The following is a 27,127-nucleotide window of genomic DNA, read 5'->3' as shown; positions in this document are numbered from 1 at the left end:
CCATTTAGGTCACTTTAGCATCCTCACTTTTAAATATCATTGTTTTGAGTATCAGGTGGTCTTAAAATTTTTGTGTCAGTATCACATACAACTTAGAAAACTCATGAGAAGGACCATCCAGGATACTTGTCTGTATTTCATGCTCTTTCAGTTCTTCCTTACTGATGCTACAAGATTTCTTTTATCATTTCTTTTCTCTTCCTTTAGCTATCTTTAAGAGAAAGTCTGCTAGTGACAGATTCTTTTAGTTTTCTGTTGTCTCAGATGTCTGATAGCTTTTTAAGCAGTTATTTTAATTTGTTTTAACTTTTAGTTTGAAAAGTTTCAAATATAAAAATAAATCTCTAGTACCTATCACTCAGCTTCAACAGGTGCTGCCATTCTTGCTCCTCCCAGTAGGGGTTTTTGTTTTGATTGTTTTCGTTTGTTTAGTAAAAGAAAAGAGCTCTTAACCTATATAGCTGGCAGGTGCTAAAGCATGTTATTAATCACGTTTTTAAATCCTCACAAGATGATGATGGGTATTAAAGAGGGCACGTACTGAATGGAGCACTGGGTGTTATACGCAAACAATGAATCATGGAACACTACATCAAAAACTAATGATGTATGTACAGTGATTAACATAACATAATAAAAAAAAACCTAGTAAAATAAAAAAAAAATAAAATCCTCACAAGAACCTTAAGGACTAGACCCTAGTGGTATCCCCATTTTAGAGATGAGGAAATGGAGGCTTAGCAAAGTTAATGACTTGCCTTAGGTCACACTTGGTGTTTGTTTCATCAGAATGTTTCTGTATTTCAGAGAACAACCCAACTGGGTTCTGATAGGGACTGGAACAGAGTGGAGGCGCTGTGCATTTATTAGAGAAAGCCCCGTTCATTGATTTTTCTTCCTCTTCCTGGGGGTATATTTTGCATTGCTGTTTCAGTGGCTCTCCCAGATAGCCCATCTGTTTTGTTTGTAGCAGACACATGTGTTGTCACCAGTGGTGAAAAATGCTAAGTTATTTTGATGGTGGCATTTTAAATTTCACCTTGTGTTTTTTTCCTCTTAGCTATCTATCAACGTCTATGACTACAACTGCCATGTGGACCTGATCCGGCTGCTCCGGTTGGAGGGGGAGCTTACCAAAGTGAGGATGGCTCGCCAGAAGATGAGTGAGATCTTTCCTTTGACTGAAGGTAACATGTCAGCAGTCGGGCTGCTTTTATAAATACAGAGAACTGAAGAGTATACATTCTGTTTTCAGTGCTGAAACTGGGACGTGTTCCTTAAAGAAGTGTGGGACATATAAATACAGTGGAAAGAAGAAAACCCATCATCCAGTGTCAGTGTTTTCTAGTTTTTCATCTTTTAGTTTTTTGCAGAACATAGTCGTGATCGTGTAATACTGACTCATGTTTTGGATCCTGATTTTTTTTCTTTATCCTACGTCATGATTAAACTTTTCTTGTATTTTTCTGTTTCCCATTCCGGTGTTCCGTTTTCTCAGCATCAGATAACTGTATTATAATTAAACTTTTATAAACAAATTTTCATGTAAGTGTTTAATACCTTGTTTGTTACACAGTAGTTGGGCATTTAGATTATTTATACTTACTTGAAACAGAATTACGCTGTGCCTCTTGTAGATCAGTCTTCATGAATGTTTGTAATTGATCTTTTAGGGAGGAATTGGAAAACACTGGTCTCAGATCCAGGTCTGTCCCCCTCTCCCTGCCCAAAAGCATAACTGCCGAGTATAGAAGCTGAAATCAGATTGCCCAGATTCATTTCTGACTGTACATCTTACTAGCTGTGAGACCTTAAGCGAATTATGTAAACATTGAGACTCAGTTTTCCCAGCAGTAAAATGGGGCTAACGGCAGTTTCTACCTTATAGTACATGGAGTGGATGAGGTATTCTGTGTACCACACGTAATGAATGCCCTAGCATGTCGTAAATGCTTAGATAGATGCCATCGTTGTTCATTATTATGACTATCAACTACAGGAGTTTTAAAAAGATTGAATAAGAAATCCAGATATGTAAGTACTTAGCAAAAATATAAAATGCCCAACAAGTGTAGGATACTATGATTTTAATTATTTGATCTTATTTGGAAGCATAAACCTTCTATGTGCTCAGTACAAGTTTGAAGAACTGCTGTATAAGACGGGTGAAACGCTTGTGTGCTCATGACTCGCATAAAGTCCCTGCTTTCACCCTGCCCTTTGGTGAAGGAGAGGGTGACGCAGAGGTGCTGTTGTCTTACAGAGCTCTGGCTGGAGTGGCTGCATGACGAGGTCAGCATGGCTCTGGACGGCCTGGACAGAGAGCACGTGTACGACCTCTTTGAGAAAGCTGTGAAGGACTATATTTGTAAGTTCCCTGTGTGCTTTTCCGAGGGCTCTGTGGATGCATCTGTCTCTGATGCCCTGGGTTGCGTTGTGAGGTGTTGCTCCTCAGAAAGGAGAGTGTTAGTCTGGCGATTAGAAAGATTTGAGTTTACTTATTATTCTCATTGTGGTTTTCTTTTCTTTTCTTTTCTTTTTTTAAAGATTTTATTTATTTGAGAGAGAGAGATTGAGTGAGAGAGAGCATGAGAGCGGGGTAAGGGGCAGAGGGGGAAGCAGACTCCCCGCTGAGCGGGGAGCCCGCTGCGAGACTTGATCCCAGGACCCCGGGATCATGACCTGAGCTGAAGGGAGACGCTTAACCAACTGAGCCACCCAGGCGCCTCTGTCTGTGGTTTTCATTTGAGAATATCTGGTTCTAAAATACAATTAGAAGAAATGTTTGTAGTAAGGGAGTGAATATATTCACACCCAGCATTGTTTTGGCAGGGAGAACTTACATGGTATTTCCAGACGACTAAAGGTTGCCTTTTACACATTGAAGAATGGGTTTTTAGAAGTTTTGGACAGAACGCTTTTTTTCTTTTTCTTTTTAACATTAAAAAGCTTTTAAAAACTTTTTATTTTAAAATAATTATAGATTTACAGGACAATAGTACAGAGAGGTCTTATGCTTATTTCATCCTGCTTTCCCCAATATCTTGTAACTACTCTACAAAATCAAAATGAGGGAATTGATCTTAGTACAATGTGCGTGTCTGCTTCTGTGACATTTAATCCCACGTGTAGATTCTGGTAACCACCACTGCAGATAAAGAACCCCCATCACCACAGAAGTCTGCGTTGTGTGTTGTCTGCTCGTTTTGACATTTTGCCAGTGCATGTGGAGTGTAGACATCTCTCCCTTTAAATTTCTTTACCCTCCCCTGTTGGTAGTATGATTCTCTAAATATTCTCTTTACCTATGTATAGGGCACGTCAGAGAATGTTATGGACAAAGTATTTTTTAAAAATATTTTTAAAAATTTCCTTTTTAAAAATTTTTTATTTTTTAAGATTTTATTTATTTGAGAGAGAATGTACTTGCAAGTGGGGGTTGGAGGGTGGGGAGGAGTGGAGGGAGAGGGACAAGCACGTTCCATGCTCAGCCTGACCTTGAGATCATGACCTGAGCTGAAATCAAGAGTCAGACGCCCAACCGGCTGAACCAACCACGTGCCCCCCAAAATTTCCTCCTTTTAAATTAAACATCCTTCTTCCATATCTGGTTTTTCCCACTCCCCATTGTGAGCATTTCCCCTTGTGAGAAGCACTGGAACTTGAAGAGAGACTGCCCTGAGGAAGAGAAATTTTCATGTGCCTTTACCAGCCAATAGAATTGATCAATTTTTAGTTTTTATAATCCGAATACTGCACATTACAGGTGTTTTGTGAATATGAAATTACACTATATGTGCTTTTAGTATTCTTGTGTCTCTGCTCTGATCCACCATGTGGCTTCTTAGAATCTCTTGACGGTTCCAAGGGTGTGAGGCTCCCATGTTTTCTGATGATCCTGTCACCCCTTTGTGAAGGTCTCAGAGTCATCATTAACAGCACCTCCCAAGACTGTAATGTTTTTCAGTCCTTGATGATCTGCAGTCACCCTGCTGTCGGGCCTCCACTGTCAGTGCTGAGGTCAGCGTGCCTTCCTATCCCCCAGCTGCGTCAGGGCTGCCGGGGGTCTGGAGGCCAGATAACCATGCTTCTTAGATTAGGTCTCTTAAAGTAGTTTTGAATGGGGACCCATGGGGTTCTTGTGTTAGTTTCAGGAGCTATAGAGCATGGAAATTGTGTCCCTTGTTTTGTGAATGTTCGGAAGCCACTTTGGCCTGCTTCAAGAGTCGCATGCTCTAGCAGTTGAGCCAGCCGGGCGCCCCTCTCTTTTTTTGTTTTTTGGTTTTTTTTTTAAATTTTATTTATTTATTGAGAGAGAGAGAGAATGATAGAGCACATGAGAGGGAGGAGGGTCAGAGGGAGAAGCAGACTCCCTGCTGAGCAGGGAGCCCGATGCAGGACTCCATCCAGGGACTCCAGGATCATGACCTGAGCCGAAGGCAGTTGCTTAACCAACTGAGCCACCCAGGCACCCCTCTTCTTTTTTTGTTTTGCAGCCCATATGGCAGCTCTGTACTGGTGAGCTAAAACAGAGTAGCTGACAAACTTTGGCTAAGTTGTCTGAAATAAACCCGTTTCAAAGAAAAAACAAGCCCCAGGAAAACATACAGTAATTGTCAAATTGGCTTCTTTATCTTTTAAGTATTTTTATTTTATAAGGTTAATGGTTAGGCCTGTGAAATTATTTTCAGATCTTTGAAAAGTGACTTAATAGGCAAAACGTGTGCAGTGGGAACCACTGCATTCCTAAGGAGTTTAATTCATTAGTCTGCTCTTAAAGCCGCAGGGGTGAGTAAATAAAGTTTAAGAAGAAAGTGACAAAAAACAGGGCAACCAGATCTTTTCTGGTGTTGCTGTTTAAACATCATTACAAAGAGAAACTTAAAACATAGACTTCTGGTTATAGGGTTGGTGGTTTCAATTTGTTCTTTGACTTTGACCAGAAAGCTTATTAAAAAGGGTCAGAAGTTAAAAAAATCTAGGCTTTGAAATCTTTCCGAAAATTGACTCAGATTAGTAACTATTTTTATTGAATTTTCATTGAATTCCTTCCATTTTAATAAATAGGCTTGAGTGTATTACATATTACCCGCTGGCCTATTCTGTTTATGCAGTAAAATCTCAATAATTGTAACCTAGTAGGGACATTGTTTAAGATATACTTTCTTTTCCAGGTGCAGTATTAGTAATATACATACATTAGGATGCTTGTCGATGTGCTCTTGCCTTTTTGCGTGAATGAGTACTGTTTTGGTGGGCATGTTTCTTTTGTGATGCACTGGAACAAAAGTTTTGATTTTTGGGTATTTCATATCCTGAATTAATAGAACGCTTCTCCTTCTTAGGTCCTAACATTTGGCTAGAGTATGGCCAGTACTCAGTCGGTGGAATTGGTCAGAAAGGTGGCCTTGAGAAAGTCCGCTCTGTGTTTGAAAGGGCGCTCTCGTCAGTTGGCTTACATATGACCAAAGGACTCGCCATCTGGGAGGCTTACCGGGAGTTTGAGAGTGCCATTGTGGAAGCTGCCCGGGTGAGTGCCCCGGTCTCTGTGACCGGTGCTTGCCTTCGAGTAGTCGGGGCTATCTTTGTAAGTGGCCTTTGAAGAACACAGTTAACAAAATCATCCTCGCCAGTCCCTTAGTGGGTGGGCAGAAAGTAAAATCAGTAGTCTTTGTGGAACAGCAAAATTGATTTCTTTGACTCAAAGATAACCCTGTAATTTTTCTGATATTTAAAAATACTATTTCAATTACTGGTTCCAGGTGAATATACAAGAATACGTCACTCAAAAAGAATACATACATATGTATATCAGTCATGTCCATTAATAACTGCAAGAGATAAGAGATTTGACCCCATCATGATTGGATTTTTTAAAACTCTGACTCAAGGATTTTACAGTCCCTTCCCAGTGCGCCACTCCCCTCCCCCCCCGTGTTTGTGTGCGTTACCCCTTGGTACCTAGTGGATGGAGCCCTGCAGTAGTAGTTAGATGGTTATTAGTAAAGTAGCCCAGGCCCTTGTTGATTACATCCCTATTGAAAAGTCTGCAGTGGTGCCTTCAGCGTATGCCGACAGGCATCGGGGCGAACTCCTTCGGCTGACATTTGTGGCCCTCTAGCATCGAACATAACGCTGCCCCCCTCCACAGTCGTGCACTTGCTGGCTTCTGTACTGAATACTGTTCCTTCGACTGGGAGTCCGTTTCCTCCTCTCACGATGTCGGGAGAGCCTGCAGATGCACCCCAAATGCCAGCCCCTGTGGGCGTCTTGCCTTATTTCCTCCCTTCGTAACAAAACGCAGCCTTAAAAACCGGCTGAAAGCACGGTACTTGGCTACTTGTGATCCTTTCTTTCGTGATGTTTATATTCTGCTTCATTGTAGTCATCTGTGCATTTATGGTCAATATACACATTTCTTATGTTCCTATTTGCTTTTCACCCCATCATAAACAGTAGCAGAGGCAATGTTTATTTTTGTGCCTTGTGCAGCATTTGACACAATACCTTATGTATCAGAGGTCATATATATATATATATATTTTTAGTTTGAACTAAAAAATTGGTTGAAATATTTTTTGAAGTAGGAAGGACCACAAAGTTTTTCATTTACTACAAATTTGCTTCTTTAGCCCATAGCTGGCTTCCTTTCCCCTTTTGACCGGGAACAAACCTTTGATTCACAGCTGGAGAAAGTCCACAGTCTCTTCCGGCGACAGCTGGCGATCCCACTCTATGGTAAGAGAAACTGACCTGTCGACAGCCGGCCCTGCGTGGTTTTTAAAATGCTTTGGGGTATGTCCTGTCATTAGGTCTTTCCCAGCATCCTGTGAGGCAGATGTTGCTGATGTTCTTACTCTCACTGGACAGTGTCACTGTGGACAAGGCCCTTGGTAAAAACATACCTTGAATTGTTAATGGTCAAGAGGATTGAGGGTCAGCCAGCAGGACTAGAAGCCAGACTTGCTGACTCTCAGTTTCCTCTTTTAAGACACTGTTGGAGACGTAGAGTTACTATAAGGAATAGGGAAGCTGACTGCCTATATTTTCGGGGGAAACTTTATTGAGTAAGAGTTCCATTGTGAGCATTTTCTCTTTAGCAGTAGCCTCCTCCGTATCAGAATGGGGATTTTCCACAGGCTTATATCATTCTGTGGGGGTGATTTGGTTGAGGAGCACTGTTGATTGGAAGTGTTCATATCTGAATTTCTTCTTTAGGCGTAGTTATACATTGTACACCCTTGGCTCCTCTGGACAACTGCTTGAGCCCAGACGTAATTTCTCTTTTTACTTTGTGGTTTATTTGGATTTGATTTAACAAATTATAAAGTGGCTTTCCAGTTGAATCCTCGGGTGACATGCAGAAAGGCTGGAACTGAGCGGCCTGCAGGTTTCATCTCATGTACCAATGTGACGTGGCATAGTACAGTGAGTAGAGCATGTACTTGAGCCAGGCTGCCTGGTTCAAGGCCTTGCTCTACTGTGAACTGCAGACAATTGATGTAACCCTCTACTTGTGTTTCCTCAACTGCAAAATGGGGATCAAGTTAGAACCTACTCTGTAGAGTTGGGAGAATTGAATGAGTTAGTGGATGGAAAGTGTTAGAACATAGGAAGCACTAGGTAAGTTTTGCTATTATTAACTGATTGATTAATTGGTAGGGCTTCTGGGGGAATTGCTTTGAGACAGAATCTAAGGTCAGGCCTGGGCCCAGTGGAAGATTTGAACATAAGAGTTGCTGTGGTCACTGATGCAGGAGGGGCTAGAATCATCCGAGTCTCATGGTTTAATCTCTGGGTTGATAAAACTCAATGGCAAGACCTACGGGGCTGAATCCATCTTTCAATAGATATGGAGGCCACATTTGCAGAGTATGAAGAGTGGTCAGAAGACCCAATACCAGAGTCGGTGATTCAGAACTATAACAAAGCACTACAGCAGTTGGAGAGATACAAACCCTATGAAGAAGCACTGGTAAGTGTTGGCCTCTTTACAGTAAACTTCTTGCTGCAAATTTTTCCCTAATCAGTAGTTGCATCTTTAAAATTTGTTTTGTTGTGAAATCTATAGAGTGTATAAATGTGTGCGTACAGTTTACATACTAATAATAAAGTGAACATCCATGTACCCACCACCCAGGTTAAGAAATAGAACATTGCCAGTACCTTAGAAGTCTCCTATGTGCCCCTCTCCGATTGCCTCCTCTTCCCTCTCCCGAGAGGTAATCACTTTCCTGACTTTTGTGATAATCGTTCCCTTGCTTTTCTTTATAGTTTTACAATCTATGACCATATCCTTGATTAATATATTGTTTAATTTTGCTTGTCTTTGAGCTGTTATATAATGGAATCATGCTGTGTATTTCACTGAACGTGTTCTTGGGTTGTAGTCACGTTGATAAGTATAGTCTGTTTCCGTGGCTGTGAAGTTGTATGTGTATGCCAGTTTATATATCTGTGTTCCTGGCTGGGTCGTTTTCCAGTTTGTTGCGAGGAGGAGCAGCATGTTTCTGGCCATTCTTGTGCGTGTCTCTTGGTGCACATATGAAAAGGGTTTCTCCAGAGTGTATCCCTAGGAGGAATTGCTGGATCATAGGATCATGCTGAACTGTTTTCTGTGTTACCAATTGACACTCCTGCCCAGGAGTTCTCACTGAACTGAGGGTTCTCCTTGGTCTCGCCGGCCTTCGATACTGACATAAATTTTAGCCGCTCTGATGGATCTGAAATTGTAGTTTTAATCTGCATTTCCCTGATTACTAACAAAGTTGAGTGTTTTTTCACATCTGTTGGCCATTCAGATTTCCTTTTTTGTGAGGTGCCTGTTGAAATCTTTGACTCATTTTTCCTTCATCTGTATTTTTTTCTGATTAATTCATAGGAATCCTGGATCTTAATCCTTATTTTGGTTGTATATATTGCAGAAGCTTCCCCCAGGTTTGTGGTTTGTCTTTTTAGTTTTTTAATGGCATCTTTTGATGAGCAGTTCTCAGTCTTATTCTATCATTATTTAACATTCTTTCTCTTATGGTTCCTGCTTTTGTTACACTTAAGAAATCTCTCCAGGTTCCAAACTCATGAATATTCTTAGCTCTGTTTTCTTCTGAAAGTTTATAGCTATGTATTTCATGTTTAGATCTTCATATGGAATTGATTTTTGTGGATGGCGTGAGGTGGGGTCCAGTTTCATTTTTCCATATGAGAAGCAGTTGTTCCAGCACCGATTCTGATAATTCCATCCTCCCCTCATTGATGTGCCAGCCCACATCTGTCAGAGATTAGCTGTCCATTGGGGTGTGGATCTATTTCTGGGCTTTCTATTCTGCTCCACTGGCTTATATTACACTGTCCTAATAATGACAGTTTCATAAGTTTTGCTCTTAGGTAACATGAATCCCATCCATGTTGTTCCTCTTCAAGAGTGTCTTCTCTTTCTTTAGCTCTTAATACTTGGATTTGGAGTCAGCTTTTCAGGTTGTATTTAAAAACCTGTTGAATTTTGTATTGGAATTGCATTGATCAGTTTGGGGAAGAATAGACATCTTATAAATATTGAGTCTTCCAGTCTATGAATGTGGTATAGGCCTTTGCTATTTAGGCCTTATCTTTCTGTAAAGTTTTATAAATTTATAATTTCATCTGGTCCCTTGAACACATTCTTTAGATCTGTTTCTAAGTTATTTTTGATCCTATTGAAAATGCCACCTTTTTAAAAGATTTGCTTTTCTAATTGTCCTTGGCATATAAATTGTAATTTGTTTTTTATACTAATTTTTTTGTCTATTGAACTTTCTAAATTCTTATTAACGACAAATAGATTCTTTTGGATTTTCTTTGTTGACCATAATATTTGTTTTTTGACCATAATATTGTTTGTAAGTGGCATTTTTCTCCCTCTCTTCGTCTTAGAATACTTTCAACTTCATTTACCATGCCTCAGAGTTACACTCGTGTTTTCTTGTATTTCTTGCCTTTCTGTTTGACCTGAAAGGCATCGTTGTTATCTTGCATTGTACAGCTCCAGCTTGCTTACATTCACTACATGCATTTCCCACTTCCTTTGCTCTTCTTTACTTGCATCCTGGAGCTTTCATCTGGAATCATTTTTATTTTGCTTCAGTTACACCCTTTAGAGTCTCCTGCACTGGGTATTTGCTGGTAACAGATTTTCTCAGTTTTATTTTGAAAAGGTCTTCACTTTGCTCTTCTTAAAAGTTCATTTCTCAGGATGTAGAATTCTAGATTGACAGTTATGTCTCCTGTCTTTCTGGCTTCTGTTGTTGCTGTTGAGACGTCAGCTTCTTTGATGGCAATCCTTGTTTTCTCTCTGGCCCATTTTAAAATCTCACTGGTTTTGTTTGATGTCCCATAATTTCAGTACAGTAGGTCCAGGGGTGGATATCTTTGCATTTATCTTTTTCGTGGTTGGTTGGGCTTCTTGGCTCTCTTTTTGGTATCTTGTTTTATAGTAAGAACAGTGACTTTGAGAGCCAGGCTGCTTCAAGTTTGGATGTTAGCTCTGCCAGTTTCATCCTTAGCCGCTGTGTGTATCAGTCACCTCAGATGTAAGGTGAGGATAATAATGACACCTCACTGTGAAGATCAAATCCTTAATAGAGCTTACACCAGCAAAAGCTTAACCTTCACCTAGATTTTGTCCTTAGTATTTCTTGTGTCTTTGCCAGTTTTCTGATGATTTTCAAGACTTTTTTCGTACTGAATCCAGCAAGTTTTAGTTGTTTTCGGTGGCAGTCTGTCTGGGTAACCAGTTTGTCAGTATAACTAGAAACTGAGACTAAGACGTCATCTGCTCAGAGCATGCATGCTCTCCTGCTGGCCAGCCAGTGCTCCCTCTCCCTTTTCCATGTGAAAATGGTTGGTATGCAGTTGTATTTCTCAAAGCCTCATTAATGAAATCCTCAACTGGTTCATTTTGTTATGACCGTTGGTGAAGTGTGGCTGAAGAGGAAAGTTGAGTAGGGGTTTTTGTCTGAAAAGAATTTTGATTGTAGGTCTTTGGATCAGTAAACATTCAGCCTAGCCTCTTTCATGTTCTGCATGTACCTGTACGCTGGCAGGAGCTGATATTTGGAATGAGAAGCCTTAGAATGAAGGCAGCGAATCACTCCAGTGTGGTTGCGTTCACTCCACTCAGTAGGCTGAGAAAGTGACTTCTGTTTTGGAGGGATGGCTGGCCATGGTCACTGGCAAAGGTGTTTCTCTTTCATTCAGTTTCTGATGGATGCTCCCATCAGAAACCCCCTGTGGCCTAAGGATGGGTTTGGAAAAGGGTTTATGGAGCCTTTGTAACAGTTGCCATGAAGAGGCACTGTGGACTCTTACTCTGCCTGTCACGTTGTAGACCCTGGCATGCCAGAGGTTCTGAGAGTGGGGACTGGGGATTCTTACTGACGTAGCCAGTCTTGCCAGAATTTAATATGAAGATATGTTGTGCTTCCTAACAGTGTCAAGTAGCTCATTTCAACCTCATTATGCTTCCCCTCTGCCTTAGTTGCAAGCAGAGGCACCCAGGCTGGCTGAATATCAAGCGTACATCGATTTTGAGATGAAAATTGGTGACCCTGCTCGCGTGCAGTTGATCTTCGAGCGTGCCCTGGTCGAGAACTGCCTTGTCCCAGACCTGTGGATCCGCTACAGTCAGTACCTAGTAAGACCACTTGACTGTTCTAACTTCTCTCCTTTTTACCAATTGAGAACCTGTTCAAAGAAAATCAGCAGGAGTGCCAGGGGTTAGCTGTGCGCTCCCTCTGCTTCCTCATTTTCCCCTCATCCTCCTTTCCCCTCTGCCAACTCACTCAGGGAGTTCTTCTGGTGTTTCAGGTCACTTCCCACTGATCGCTAACTGTAAAAAAATTTGCACGGTCTTATTATTGAGGACTTCGTGACAGATTAATTTTTTTCTTGTAACTTTTCATTATGGGAAAAAATGTAAGCACTAGTATATAGATTAGTAGGGTGAAACCTTGTGGGCCTATCACCCAGCTCCAACAATTAACTCACGGCACTAGTCTAGTTTCGTTTATATCCTTAATCTTCTTCCTCTTCCATCTGATTTTGAAGCAGATCCAGAAATCACATTTCATTGGTAAGTATTTCAGTACATACATATAAAAGATCTGAATCTGGATCCAGACTAGGTCCATCCATTAGGATTGGCTGATGTCTCTTAAGCTGTTTTCATCTATAGGTTCCCTCTCTACCTCTCTTCTTCTACCCCAACTCCGCCTTGCAATTTCTTTGTTGAAGAAACCAGTCACGAGAGGCATTTCTAAGGAAATTTCTTTTGTCAGCTGGTTGTGCTGGAAATGTCTCTCGTGGATGGTAAAGTCTATAACGGTAGCATTTTATCTCCTAACTCTGGAATTCTTTATCATAGGATCGGCAGCTGAAAGTAAAGGATTTGGTTTTATCTGTACATAATCGTGCTGTTAGAAACTGCCCGTGGACAGTTGCCCTATGGAGTCGTTACCTCTTGGCCATGGAAAGACATGGAGTTGACCATCGAGTGATTTCTGGTGCGAAATGTTTTTGGGGGAAGACTCTTAAGCTTTCTGTCCCAGGCCAGAAACCTAGTGCTGTGACTGACAGTCATTAAATCAGCCTTTCCCTGGGTGTTAGCTTTGGGACATTGGGTGTTAGTGACAGAAAAGGCCCTAAGTGGGAGATAAACTGGTTTTAAGCTTTTAACATGCTAACATTCATTGTGATTTTCTGAGAAGTTGGGGTCTTTTCTCCAAACTTACTGATCTGGAATTCTTTTAGTGCAGGGCATCTTGTGGAACGTGCCCTTTCTAGAACACAGTTTGTGCAAATCCTGGAGGGGCTTTTCTTTTGAACATTTCTCTCTAGCTCATTCACTTTGTTGCTTCCTGTCATTAAGTCATATGGTATTTGATAGTCAGTAGAGGTTTTTATAACCATCTTGATAATATTTATTAACTTTTCAATTGGTAACCAATCCTGGCTTGTTCTTCAATTCCAGTGACCTTTGAGAAAGCTTTGAGTGCTGGCTTCATTCAGGCCACTGATTATGTGGAGATTTGGCAGGCGTACCTTGATTACCTGAGGAGAAGGGTTGATTTCAAACAAGGTATTTAAATTCACATGTCAAATTCAGTTCTGAATTTTTTCCTAACATGTCTTTCAGTGAGATGTCCCACTTGCCCAAATAACATCATGATTAGGCAAATGATGTAGACCAGCCATTGGCAACTGTTTTCCCCCAGAAATTTTCGCTGCTTAAATCCTTAAGTCCTGCTGTGAATTGTAAGGGAAGAGACTTAGGGTCCTTATGTTCTGTACCGGCTCCTGCCAGCACTGTCCATAATGTGCTGTTTGTTCCAGTGTCTTTCTCTGCAACTGCGTGATGGGGCAGGACTGGAGTTTTATTTCTGTGTCCCAGGCATGATGCCAGGTACACAGCAGGCTCCCAGGAGTTTCACTGTAGGATTTAAAAAAAAATAAAAAAGACATGGTATGCGGTTTCATGAAGCCGAATCTCTCTTGCAACTTCTAACAGACTCCAGTAAAGAGCTGGAAGAGCTGAGGTCTGCATTCAGTCGCGCCTTGGAGTATCTGAAACAGGAGGTCGAGGAGCGTAAGTGTGGCTTCACCCGCTCCTTGATGCACTTGTCTTTCCTCTTCTTGGTGGATGTGCCTTCTCAGTCAGAGGCTCTTTGTCTCTAAATTCTTTTCTAATTTAGACTAATTCTGTTCTTACAGGTTTCAATGAGAGCGGAGATCCAAGCTGTATGATCATGCAGAACTGGGCTAGGATCGAGGTAAGTGTTTTTGACAGACCTGCCAGTGACATCCACCTTTGAAGGACCTGTGTGTAATGGATGTGGCTGATGTTGAGTTAGAATCCTAGGTGATGGTCTAGGGTCTGTAAGGATTTGTGCTCTATATCTAGCTTGATGCACATTCATCTGTATCTTAGAGAAAACACTGGCACTCAGAAGTTACGCAGCAAATGTCAGAATGCCAGGAGTTCACTCATGGACTTCTGCCCCCCTCCCCTTGGTGCCTGGTTCGTGAGAGTAACCCGGGTGTGTACCATCTGCCAGGCATTTTACTGTGTGCCAGGGAAATGAGGTAGACCTGCTTTATGCTCCCAAGTCTTTGATCTCGTGTGGAGACAGAAATTTGACGGATAATTAGGGGATATAATGAGTTGAATGTTATTGTCGGACCAAGGACCTCAAGTGAGTAAGGTATGGAACTTGCCCTTGATCGGCTCACAGAATTGTGAAATTCTAATCCTGATTTATTTTCTGAGGGGAGTCAGGTCAAAGCACCAATGTCTGTCAGGTTCAGAGAGGTTCACTTGCCCAAGTCACTTAATAAATGGCAGAGCGGGGACCTACTTCTAGATCAGTCTTTTCTCCGCATTGTGCCTCAGATTAAACGCTTGTAGTTAAGCTTGATAAAAATAAAAAACAAGTGACTAGCCAGTTCTGTTGTAAGTACCTGTGGGCTCCTGCTCTTTGCACTCCCAATAGTTTAGGCAGACAGCTTGATGCTTGTCACCTCCGAAAGCCTGAAGTGGTTGAGCTGGGCCTGTCCCTGTGGACGGTGGCTGGGAAATGTCCAGGGAGTTAGGGAACACGGATCGTCAGTGGGGGGGTTTTAAGGCATGTCTGTTCGAAGTATGCTTTGTAATGGGTGCCAGTGTCCTAAGGTTTGAGTCTTTCCTAACGGAGCCTGTTAATGCATTTTAGGCTCGACTGTGCAATAATATGCAGAAAGCTCGGGAACTCTGGGACAGCATCATGACCAAAGGGAATGCCAAGTATGCCAACATGTGGCTCGAGTATTACAACCTGGAAAGGTAAGCGGCCTGGGGGCGGGGTTGGCAGTGTCTGTTGGGGGTAAGCCATCTTCAGTCGCGCTGACCCCTGCCGGCCTGGGCTTGCTCCTCGCCACAGGCCGCCGGCCTCCCGTCCTTCACTAGTGGCTTTGTGTGTACTAGGAGAGGCTAGGGGACTAAGCCTAGTAATTTGTGCCCGGCCTTGTCGCACAGCCATACGTTTCTTTCCGTTTGTTATTTTGGTTTGTTTTGATTTTTGGTTGTGAGGGTTTTATTTGACTTTTTGGGGAACTATTTATTTTTTGTATTTGTTTTGTATGTAAAAGTGGAAAGTATTAAAAAGTGAAGAGAAAAACCCCAAATTATCTGCAGCGACAGACCCGGAGACATAACCCCTATTAGCTAATGGTTTGGGTATATTCTTTGAGATTTTTCTATGCTTAATTTTTTTTTTTTAAAGAAAATGCAATGATATAGTGTACATGTTACAAATCTCAAACTATTTTAAATAAATATAACCAATAATACTTATAACATGGGGAAGATGCAAAGAATATGACCAGCTTTCTATTCATTGTATCTTGAACACTGCATCTCAATAAATACATTTTTATATACTTTTTTCTTTTTTGAATGTTTCAGGTTTTTCCCCAATTTAAAAAATAACACTGTGCTCAAATTAAGATAGAACATTTGCCAAACTATGTGGTAGAGAGTAAAAGTTTATTACCATCTCACCCATAGAGATGACCACTATGAAAGCTTCTTGAAGGGGCACCTGGGGGGCTCAGTCAGTTAAGCGTCTGCCTTCAACTCAGGTCATGATCCCAGGGTCCTGGGCTCCCTGCTTGGTGGGGAGCCTGCTTCTCCCTATGCCTGCCGCTCCCCCTGCTTGTGCGCTCTCTCTCTCTCTCTCTCTGTCAAATCAATAAATAAAATCTTTAAAAAAAAATAAAAGCTTCTTGAATATTCCTCTGAGGTCAGCGGTTCTCAAACTTTTTGGTCTCAGGACCCCTTATACTCTTTAAAGTTTGAGAACCCTGAAAAGCTTTTGTTTATGTGAGTTGTATGTATTTAATATTACCATATTAGCAACATTGACAAATATTAATATCAATGTCACCATATTAGAAAACTGAGAAATTAAAAAATTATTTAATTGTCAAAATAATAAATTCATTACATTTAACATAAAGAATATATTTTTTATGAAAAATGACTTTTCTAAACCCCAAATTAATTTAGTGAGAAAAGTGGCATGGTTTTGTATTTTTGCAAGTGTCTTTGAAGTCTGGCTTAGAAGACAGCTGGATTCTGGTGTCTGTTTCTGCATTCACTGTGTTGTGAATTCTCATTGAAGAATATGAAGAAAATTTGGCTTCACACAGGAGGTTAGAAGGAAGGGGAATTTAACCTTTTCAGATAATTGTGGATATTCTTTCATACTAGAGCAAAATTCAACAAGTGGTAGTTTCTTAAATAGTTGCAGTGTGGAATCTGAAACCATTTATCGTTGAATTTCTCAGACTCTTACATTAATATCCATTGGTCTGTTTTGTACTTTGAATAGACCTTTTACCCACATGTGAATCTGTGACATGCATTGTTCATTTGGAGAATACTCATTCACTAAGTCATGCAGCTCTTCTCAGTATCGACACATTTCATCATACAATATTTAAAAAATCACATTTGGGGGCGCCTGGGTGGCTCAGTCGTTAAGCGTCTGCCTTTGGCTTGGGTTGTGATCCCAGGGTCCTAGGATCGAGCCCTGCATCGGGCTCCCTGCTCCGTGGGAAGCCTGCTTCTCCCTCTCGCACTCCCCCTGCTTGTGTTCCCTCTCTCACTGTGTCTCTCTCTGTCAAATAAATAAAATCTTTTTTTTATTTTTTTTATTTTTTAAATAATTTTCTTTTTTTTCTTTTTTTTAAAGATTTTATTTATTTATTTGAGAGAGAGAGAATGAGAGAGAGCACATGAGAGGGGGGAGGGTCAGAGGGAGAAGCAGGCTCCCTGCCGAGCACGGAGCCCGATGCGGGACTCGATCCAGGGACTCCAGGATCATGACCTGAGCCGAAGGCAGTCGCTTAACCAACTGAGCCACCCAGGCGCCCATAAATAAAATCTTTAAAAAAAAAAAATCACATTTGTTCATATCTTAGTGATCTTAGTAGAAAAAAATTTTTTTTTTTTTAGATTTATTTATTAGAGTGTGTGCACGCAAGTGGGAGGTGCAGAGGGAGAGGAAGAGAGAATCTCAGGCAGACTCCCCACTGAGCATGGAGCCTGACCCAGGTGGGGGTGGGGCTCGATCCCACGACTCTAAGATCCTGACCTGGGCTGAAACCAAGAGTTTGGACATTCAACCGACTGAGCCACCCAGGCACCCCAGTAGAAAAAGTCTTTTAAGTAGGAAGCTGTCAAACTCAAAGTGGCAGATACAAATTTTCCAAAATTCTGATTTTCACTTAAAAGCTGCCATTTTATCCTGGCAACAAATACAGCCAGGGGTTTTCCTTGAAGTGACGGACTTCCTTCATTAGTTTTCAAAAATGTCTCCAGATACTCAGGTCTCTGTAACCACAGTTTTTGTCACTCAGCTATTTTCTCAAGTAAAAATGGTGTTCCAGGAAAAAACAAATTCGTTCAGCTTGCACCCCAAACAAAAAGATAGGCTTTTCTTTGTGACAACCATTGCTTTATGTGTATATCTACTTATGTCACACAGAATTTGAGAAGTATGTGTGTAGCCCTGATTAGTGCTAAGGGTCACCGCAGCTTTTACGCCATCAGTGCAAGATGTCAACACAGTGAAAAAGTCAATTCATGTTCAATAATAAAGTAGTTTTGACTTTGCAGATCACCTGAAAGGTCTTAAGAGACCTTCAGGGGTACATGGATCATACTCTGAGAACCGCTGCTATAAGTTTTTTTCCAGTGTTCTAATATGTATGTGTAATATTTATGTATATTTATAAGTTATTTTTAAATAGAAATGGAACATAGCGTTTCATAACTGTTATTAGTAAGACAACGTTGTTTATAATTACTGTGATTAGCGGTGTATCTTTCCATGTGAGTATCAGAATGTATAACTCTGGGCATGAAATCTGACCGTCCTCTGGATTGGGTGATTCTCCCATTGGATAGGACAGCATCCCAGAATTTCTCTAAGGACTTGATCAAGTTAGTGTAGCATTCTTAGATTCCCCACCTGTGTGGCAGATGCCAGTGCTATAAAGGCGGGACACCTGGTTGCAGACTACTGTCCCAGGTACATTTTCTAGTAGCATCTCCTTGCTAATGGAAAGAGTGACTTAGAAGAAAGCCTTAGTGTTGACTGGAGGAAAAAGGAGAAAACATTGTAAGTAGCAATAGTACAAATAGCTGTGGATAGTTCTGAAAGCCAGAGTCGCCGCAGAGCTTCTGATCTTGTGCCCCTGCCTTTGTGTGCCTTCTGCTTTGTGTCCTGGTGGCAGCAATGGTTTGTTTTCTGTCCTAGGGCACACGGTGACACCCAGCACTGTAGGAAGGCCCTGCACCGGGCTGTCCAGTGCACCAGCGACTACCCGGAGCACGTCTGTGAAGTGTTGCTCACCATGGAGAGGACAGAAGGTGGGGACCCTCAGCTCTCTGCTGCTGGATTGGAGTCTGTCCCCTCCACCCTTTGGTCTCAGGACTATAGTCTATGAGGACAGACTGTGGCACTCTGTGATTAGAACTGTCACGTGAGCCCACATCCCCTTGCCCCTCTCCTCAGAGTCTCCAAATACAAGGAGGGCGCTCTGTGACGTGGCTCTGACAGGGTCCTCTTCATTCTTTGTGGTGGATGCTATTCTGTCACTCGCTGGGTACCAATAGCACTCCTCCCTTGCCCCCAGTCATGACAGAAACATCTTCAGACTTGTTGCCTGGGGATCCAGATTGCTCTAGTTGACAGTCTGTGCTCTCTAGCACAGTGTCATGCACACCAAAGGCACGCTGAGAGGCAAAGGGCTCAGTGTGGGCATTGGTCGTGTGTGCATCCCTTGTAAATTTTAGAGCCTCAGTATTAAGTTATCAGTAGGGGAATAGTGAATTTATCCATGGGCATTGATCTAGATTTTGGGTGTAGACTCCTCAGAACTGGAAATAAAACACCCAAGCAACAACAGCAAATAAAAAACACCCCAACGTTTATCATTTGAGCAGCTCTTAAAATCCTCAGTCTTCACATAAATGTCTTGTACCTTTTACATTAGAATGTCTTCATAATCTTCCCTAATGAGAGTAATAGGTCATATTCTGGTTTTCAGGTCTTTTTTAAAAAGGATTTTTTTAAAACTTCTTTTAAGACTTAATAATTATTTACTTACTTTAGAGAGAGCGAGTGAGCATGTGTGGAGCACGCTTGAGCAGGGGGGAGGGGCAGAGGGAGCGATGCCGGAGCTCGATCCCAGGACGCTGAGATCATGACCTGAGCCAAAATCAGGAGTTGGACGCTCAACTGACTGAGCCACCCAGATGCCCCAGGAGAAGGGATGTTTTAAATACACCTAGAAGGGGGCGCCTGGGTGGCTCAGTCGGTTAGGCGTCTGCCCGCTGCCTTCAGCTCAGGGCATGATCCTGGGTTCCTGGGATCGAGCCCCGTGTTCTCCCTGCTCAGCAGGGAGTCTTCCTCTCCCACGCCCTCTGCCCCTCCCCCTCTGCTCATGCTTTGTCTCTCACTTTTTCTCTGAAATAAATAAATAAAATCTTAAAAAAAACACACCTGGAAGAACTGTTCAGATTCTAAAAAATTCAAGCCTACAGTAAGGAAATCTGAAAATGGAGAGCCAACTCTCCAGTTCTTATTTCTCATGGGAGAGATCTCTTGTGGAGGTGTGGGGGAAATTAAGAAAATTTCATATTATTCAATCCTTTAAAATTCTAAAAAGTGACAGTTTGCTTCTGTTTCTATCAAGGTACCCTAGAAGATTGGGATATAGCTGTTCAGAAAACCGAAACTCGATTAGCTCGTGTTAATGAGCAGAGAATTAAGGTAATGATGCTATTAAAGTCTTCAGAAGCTCTGCTAGCTATTTTTTTTTTTTTTTTTTTTTTTTGTTTTTTTTTTAAGATTTTATTTATTTATTTGAGAGAGAGAGAGAGAATGAGAGACAGAGAGCATGAGAGGGAGGAGGGTCGGAGGGAGAAGCAGACTCCCTGTCAAGCAGGGAGCCCGATGCGGGACTCGATCCCGGGACTCCAGGATCATGACCTGAGCCGAAGGCAGTCGCTTAACCAACTGAGCCACCCAGGCGCCCCGCTCTGCTAGCTATTTTGATTGTGTTTGGTATGAATATTTCTTGTCAAAACCTCTGAGGTCTTCCTAAGTAGTATCTTTCACTCAGAAAATATTAGTGACATACTTGAATCAGTATATTTAAGCCTATCTTGTATCATTTTGTTGGATTGGCTTAAAACTTTAGCCCTGACAATAAAAACTTTATGTAGTTGGGGACTTTGGGACCTAAAGTTTACTGGGATATAGATGGGAAAGCTAAGAATGGAGCCTCACTTAGCCCCGTGAGTGGAAGGTAAACACATCCAAATTAATTAGAGCCCCAGTTTTATACTTTGTTTTCTTTCTTTTGGTGAGTGATTACTGGGGATGTTGCAGAACATTCTGTAGATGTGAGATTCAGAATCCTAAGAAGCCTGAATAAGCCCTGGCAGGGAAAGTTGTGAACCCGCCCTCCTCCTCCTCCTCGTGACCTCTCCTTTCCCCGGGGTAGCGAATTTCCACTCCCTGCATCCCCTTTCCTCTCCACTTGTCCTGGGCCCATAGAGTTCCCGCAGTTGCTGTGTCCTAGTGATGTGTCCATGTTCCCATCCCAGGCTGCGGAGAAGGAAGCAGCCCTCGCTCAGCAAGAAGAAGAAAAGGCCGAACAGCGGAAGAGAGCGCGGGCTGAGAAGAAAGCGTTGAAAAAGAAGAAAAAGACCCGAGGCGCAGACAAGCGCAAAGCAGAAGAGGACGATGAGAAGGAGTGGGGCGATGATGAAGAAGGTAGAGCTTTCTGGAAATGTTATTTGGGAACATCTGTAATTTCCAGAGAAGTTACAGACACCGTACAGAGAACTTGTGTCTTGAACCAGCTGAGAATAAGTTGCTCGCATGGTGCCCTGTCACCCTTCCTGTCCTCGCCCATCGTCCACATGGGCGTCCTCCTCCCCGTGCTTGGGCTCCCCGCCATGAGCCCGGCACTGCCCTGCAGCCCCTCCCGCCTGTCCACCCGGGCTCTACTCCCTCCACTGTGCCATTGCTCTCTCTGCCTGCCCCCTGTGGGGTTCCCTTCACCCTGCTCGGGCTCCCACAGCCCGGCTGACCCTGTCCCTGCCCTTCATCCCCTCAGGCTGCAGCATCCCACACTGCAGCCTGCACGGACACCTGCCTCGCTCGGCCCGCCGGGTGGTTTTGACTCAGTGGAGTTTCCAACTAGGGCTTCTCGCCCCTGCCATTTCAGGGGTGGGCAGGTGTGGGTCAGATTTATTTCAGCAGGGTCCGGCAAGGGAAAGAATTGTTTGTAGACATTCAAAGACTCCATGCGTTTTCCTAGTACAAAGGTGTCAAACAGAGGGACCTTTCTTGTGCACCTTTTTGAGGCCGTCAGAAATGACCATGGCTGGGTAGCTCGCTGGCCTTCAGGGCTCCAGGTTTAGCAGGGAAGGCAGATGTGACATGTGACCACAGTGGCATATGATTGGGCCTGTGGGAGAGGACAGTCTGGATTAATAGTGGAGGCCAGAGGAGGCCGTGGGGGGTCAGCTCCCTGCAGGAAAGACTTCATGTACCTCAGCATCTGGAGGCAGGAGTGGGTGACTGTCAAGTGCAAAGGAAGGTAAGGGTAAACCAGACAGAGCGCCACTGTCAGCAAGGCAGGAGGCATTGAACACCCTGGAATTTTCTCTGAGCAGCAAATGACTGTTTGAGCCTGATGCACGCTGAGGGCTGTGTGCTGGGGTAGGTGAGGCTGGAGTAGCTAGCTAGCCGGCCCACTCAGGGCCACTCTGGAATGCGGTGTGCATTGGTTAGACTTCATTAGGAAAGCAGTGAGGAATTGATGGAAAGGTCTGGAAGTAGGGCCAATGCCAACTGGCTTTCAGTACTGACCCTCTGGAGGCAGTGGGGCAGATGGGTTGGAGTAGAATGTTGTTAAACTCTGCTGAAGGACGCAAGACAGTAGTGAACACAGAGGAATTATAGTGCTTTGCAGAGTGTGGCCTGTGGAGTGGAGCGCATATGTCATAGTCACCTAGGGTGCTTGTTTAAATGCAAGTCCCCAGGGGGGCCTGGGGGTTCAGTCGGTTAAGCGTCCCAACTGTTGGTTTCAGCGCAGGTCATGATCTCAGGGTCACAGGATCGAGCCCCATGTCAGGGTCCATGCTCAGTGCAGAGTCTGCTTGAGATTCTCCCCCAACATGCATGCCTGCACGCACTCTCGCTTTCTCTCTCTCAAATAAATAAAATCTTAAAAAAAGACAGAAAAAAAACGCAAGTCCCCAAGCCCCATTCCTCCCTTGCTGCCCCAGGCTTTCTAGGAGAGGGGTACTAGAATTTGCCATCTGAACTTTGAGATCCCCTGACCTTTTATGCAGTTGACCCTTGAACCTTGGGGCTTAAGGGTGCTGACCCCCTACACAGTCAAAAATCCATGTTTACCCGTGTTTACCTTTTGATTCTCCAAAAACTTAACTACTAACAGCCTACTGTTCACTGGGAGCCTTAACAGGATAACGTAAACAGTTGACTAACACCTATTTTATATGTTACATGTATTCTATATCGTCTGCTTACAATAGAGTAAAGAAAACGTTATTGCAAAAATCAGAAGGAAGAGAAAATAACAGATTATGTTTATCTTCTCAAACCCGGTCAGCTGTATAATTAAGAGTGGATAGCGGGGACTTACGTTACCTCCTCACTTAATTTAGTCCACTTACCTGAATGAACCTGGGGCCCAGAAAGTAGGGGGACAAGGTGAGTGGGTCAGGCAAGACTTGACAGAGGGCGCGGTGTGTGCCCGGCTCCAGAGACAGGGATGGGTGTGTCATGTGCAGCCACCGCAGGCCTGCTGTCCCGCAGTGGGGGAGGGCTTACACCGAGCAGCTCACTGAAGAGAAGAAGCAGTTCATTAACTGTTGCTGCTTTTCTTCTTTCACCCTGTAGAGCAGCCTTCCAAACGCAGAAAGGTGGAGAACAGCACTCCTCCAGCCGGGGAAGCACAGGACCTAGAGGCAGAAACAGGTCTCTTTGGGAAGAGTGCGCCTGTAGACGTTGACGCCCCCTCCAAGCAGAAGGAGAGGGCGGCCGCCCTCAAGAGGGACGTGCCCAAGGTGCCCCACGACAGCAGCAAGGACAGCATCACCGTCTTCGTCAGCAACCTGCCCTACAGCATGGGCGAGCCGGATGTGAAGCTCCGGCCGCTCTTTGAGGCCTGTGGGGAGGTGGCGGAGATCCGCCCCATCTTCAGCAACCGGGGCGATTTCCGAGGCTACTGCTATGTGGAGTTCAAAGAGGAGAAGGCGGCCCTGCAGGCGCTGCAGCTGGACCGGAAGACTGTGGAAGGGAGGCCGATGTTTGTTTCCCCCTGTGTGGATAAGAGCAAAAATCCCGACTTCAAGGTGGGTCTGTGCAGAAAACGCCTTTCGTGTCGGGTTCCTGAATGCTTTTTGCATGCAGCAACTAACATTTAGAATCTACATGGAACATCTGTAGTCTGTTAAGAACTAGACTCACACGTTAACCAGGGTCTGTTCTGAGCTGGGTAGGTGAGGTCCTGACTCAGGGCTTGGTCACTTTGAGCTCGCCCTCGTTGACAAGTGATGAGAAAATTAGAAATTACAGTGATGGCTACTTGCCACTGAACGTTGAGGGAGTGGCAAGGGGTCATGCGGAGTATTTACTACGTTACCTTGTCAGATCCTCACCCTAACTCTGAGAATAGCGGCTTTCATCCCTGCCATGTTCCGGGGGAGGAAGGGGGTGCTTTGAGAGGTTAAGTGACTTGCCCAGGGTGACCCCGTTAACAGTGGCAGCACCCCGAGTTGGCTCCGGTCTCTGGCTGGGGTGAGGCCTGTGGCCGAGCCTGGTACCGGCTGTGGTATGGTGCGCTGGGTTGGGCACGGGAGTTTGACCGTTTCCCTCCCTTCTTCCTGTAGGTGTTTAGGTACAGCACTGCCCTGGAGAAGCACAAGCTGTTTGTATCAGGCCTGCCTTTTTCCTGCACTAAAGAAGAACTAGAAGAGATCTGTAAGGCTCATGGCACCGTGAAGGACATCAGGCTGGTTACCAACCGGGCAGGCAAACCGAAGGTCAGCGTCTGCGCAGACGGCGTCAGCCTCCTGAGGCTCGGGCCAACCTAGTTCTCCATCTGTTCAGATTATTAGGTTCGGGGTGGGTTCCTCGTTTGCTGAGAAACAAACAAGTTAACAGAACAATAGGGACACTTGACTCTACGTGCATTTGGAGTCAGATTAAGCTGTTTCTAATTATACTAAAAATAATAGGGCATTGGGGGAAAGAAAACGTCCCACGAATTAGCAGGGGCCACAGTGCAGACCGCTAGCTGTGTGCACCCTCCTGCCCAGACTCGCCTCTTCACTAGGCCTCTAGGCACCTCCTCCAGTCCGAGACCCCGTCACGTCCTCCCGCTAGCTCCCCTCAGTGTCCTGCGAGATCCTTTTCGTACCACATTCTGAGTAGTTGTTTAGGCACGAGTGTGGGTTACCTGTCTTCCCCCAGCCCTCTGGGTTGATGGAGAGTTGAAGAGCATGAAGTAAGGAGGGGCCAGGGCCCAGACATGAGGGCTCACCCTGTGTCCAGCCGCCTCGCCTCATTCATTTGCTCTTGCTGGATTTATACTGGTCTGTCTGTCCCCCTTCCCCTCCCTCCCTCCCTATCTTTTCTTACCTTTTCCTTTTTTTTTTTGAGCAAGCACAAGGTACGCTGACCTCACAAAGGTTATGTGAAGTTACAGTCAGTTGCAGAAACAGGAAGAGTAGGGCCAGTGCATAAACCTATAGCCAAAGGATGGTGGTGATGGGGAAGGGAACCTGATGTTGGGGTGCCTGCCCAGTACTGGCTTCTGGACTGAGGCAGGAAGTTGGGTCCTGGCTGGGCCGCACCTGATCCGGCTCTGGATCTTGCCTCTTCAGGGCCTGGCCTATGTGGAGTATGAAAACGAGTCCCAGGCGTCCCAGGCTGTACTGAAGATGGATGGCATGACTGTCAAAGACAATGTCATCAAAGTGGCCATCAGCAATCCCCCTCAGAGGAAGGTTCCAGAGAAGCCGGAGGCAAGGAAAGCTCCAGGTGGCGCCATGGTGCCTCGGCAGATCTACGGAGCGTAAGTGTGCATGCTGCCCTGCCCGAACTCGGCCCCGGCCAGCACCGTGGTGGATTCGTGTCCTGCTAGTGCAGCGAGCTGGGGCGGGAAGCCAGGGCCTGCTGTTCCTGGGGATGCTCACTGTCATTCCCCAGAGCCCCTCCATGCAGAGTGCAAGCCCGGAAGTGCAGCCCTTCCTGGTGTTTGCCAGTTCACACATGTGATTTATCTGAGGTCAGTTGGTTTCTAGGCAATGATTGTATTAAAGTCTTTGGCAGTAGAATCCTTACGTGTGGATTCAGAACCTGACAGCCGTATGCTTGCCGGGGTAGTCTACACTCTGGCTATAATCAGAAGAGCTAGCTTTTCACCTGGTAGGAAGGAGACTGCAAAATCGTGAGGTGGTTTGGTGAGGTCTGAAAGAGGATAGCATTTTTATCCACCCTACATGTGACTGTTGCACAGGTTGGTCTTTTCCAAGATTGTGAAAACGGCAGTTTGTTGAACTGGTTTTTGCATATTAGAGTCACAGAGAACAGGGATCATCTCCCTTTTCTGGTTTTTACTCTTCACCTATTAACTTGGTACTCTACACATTTCGAGAAACTTCTCTACTAACAAACTACAGAAATGAGCCCGGAAAGTATGGTCTTCACTTTGTAACTTTGGGTGATTGAAGACCATCCTGGCTTATTTTCTCAAATAAAGTAGGGGCCGCGAATGGTTGCTTTGCAAGCGTACATCCAGTGTTTGCTCTTCCAGGCGGGGGAAGGGGAGAACCCAGCTCTCCCTGCTGCCTCGTGCCCTGCAGCGCCCGAGCGAGACAGCCGTCCAGGCCGAGAACGGCCCTGCCCCACCGCCGGCGGTCACCACCTCAGCAGCCACCGAGGCACCCAAGATGTCCAATGCTGATTTTGCCAAGTTGCTTCTGAGAAAGTGAATGTGACTCCTTAGAAGGGAAATGCCTTACTGCACACTGGCCAGGAAGAGCACCCGGCCCCCAGCTATACTCTGGGTATGGAAGGGCCCGGGGCAGCACCCCTCCTACGCATTTTCCTCGGGGTTAGAAAGGGATGAGGGTGTCCAAGGAAAGAGGCTTGAAGCACTCCCTCATATTGAGGGCAATAGGAGGAAAATGATCACTCCATGGGTTGGGCCCAGTGTGTAGTTTCTTAAGCTATTTTTGTGTCTTATAGAGTGAGAAACAGAAGTGAAACTCAAACACACCGTTTTGAGACCCACTTGTCCCAGTGTTCTCGGCCAGCTCTGACTCCCTTTTATAAGACACTTCTCTTACAGCCTGCACAGCTCATGTGCCCGTCACTCTTTTAATTTTAAAAGACAAAATGGCAGATGCTAGTAATTCACCAGAATGGCCTATTTTAGTAAAGGGGTGGTGGGGATAGGGGAAATCACATAAAAAACATTTGATGGATTTTTGTTCAAGGGGGGGCTGTGCGTTTTTATATTATGTATTTGTAAATGACACATCAATCCATTGTTTTATGTTTCCTAAAAGCAAAATATTTGTGACCTTTGTTTTATATGGGAGTTCTGTGTGCCACCTGCTGTGGACCATTTTCTTTGCCTAGTGATTAGTGAACCGTGTTCTTTGTCTAAATATTGAGTTTCAGCCCTTTGGTTTTGTTTAAATACCATGTCAAGTACAAACTTAAATTCTCCCCACTTAGCTTTGTTTATTAAACTGAAGTTCTCTTCAAAACTTCTTGCTGAATGGTACTCAGATGTGCATTCAAACATGGATGTATTTTGAAAATGGGTGCACTTGTCTTACCTAACAGATGTGTAAATAGAACTTTTGTAAGTCAAATCCTGTTGTCCCTTTGATTTAAGTCATTTCAGTTGTGATGGGTCTTCTTCAGTTTTAAACTTCACTTTGCTGCATTTTGGCCCTTCAGCTTCTAGGCTTTTTTTTTTAACATCTCATCTC

At 44.1% G+C, this 27,127-nt stretch overlaps 1 protein-coding gene and 1 pseudogene across 4 annotated transcripts in view; one reads left to right on the top strand and one right to left on the bottom strand.

The window, feature by feature from the left end:
* SART3 (spliceosome associated factor 3, U4/U6 recycling protein) overlaps window positions 1-27,127 on the top strand; it is a 35,338-nt gene that overhangs the window by 7,148 nt on the left and 1,063 nt on the right. The window contains exons 2-19 of one of the 4 annotated variants that reach the window (XR_004298561.1): window positions 1,061-1,187; window positions 2,264-2,368; window positions 5,346-5,530; window positions 6,687-6,738; window positions 7,851-7,975; window positions 11,513-11,668; window positions 12,398-12,536; window positions 13,004-13,111; window positions 13,541-13,618; window positions 13,744-13,802; window positions 14,742-14,851; window positions 18,333-18,445; window positions 19,774-19,850; window positions 20,690-20,858; window positions 23,019-23,473; window positions 24,011-24,163; window positions 25,007-25,197; window positions 25,939-26,191. Coding sequence is in view for 2 of the 4 variants with exons in the window: in XM_032397979.1 (XP_032253870.1) it covers window positions 1,061-1,187; window positions 2,264-2,368; window positions 5,346-5,530; window positions 6,633-6,738; window positions 7,851-7,975; window positions 11,513-11,668; window positions 12,398-12,536; window positions 13,004-13,111; window positions 13,541-13,618; window positions 13,744-13,802; window positions 14,742-14,851; window positions 18,333-18,445; window positions 19,774-19,850; window positions 20,690-20,858; window positions 23,019-23,473; window positions 24,011-24,163; window positions 25,007-25,197; window positions 25,939-26,116 (2,634 nt within the window). In the remaining 2 variants the exon portion in view is untranslated. Of the gene's footprint in view, window positions 1-1,060; window positions 1,188-2,263; window positions 2,369-5,345; window positions 5,531-6,632; window positions 6,739-7,850; window positions 7,976-11,512; window positions 11,669-12,397; window positions 12,537-13,003; window positions 13,112-13,540; window positions 13,619-13,743; window positions 13,803-14,741; window positions 14,852-18,332; window positions 18,446-19,773; window positions 19,851-20,689; window positions 20,859-23,018; window positions 23,474-24,010; window positions 24,164-25,006; window positions 25,198-25,938; window positions 27,008-27,127 lie in introns of those variants that run through there. The other 3 variants (XR_004298560.1, XM_032397980.1, XM_032397979.1) reach the window with 3 other exon arrangements.
* Window positions 25,731-25,829, bottom strand: LOC116628010 (annotated as a pseudogene).

Source organism: Phoca vitulina, unplaced genomic scaffold, assembly GCF_004348235.1.
Source record: "Phoca vitulina isolate PV1807 unplaced genomic scaffold, GSC_HSeal_1.0 scaffold108, whole genome shotgun sequence".
Classification (NCBI taxonomy): domain Eukaryota; kingdom Metazoa; phylum Chordata; class Mammalia; order Carnivora; family Phocidae; genus Phoca; species Phoca vitulina.
This window is presented reverse-complemented; position numbering and strand designations above follow the sequence as displayed.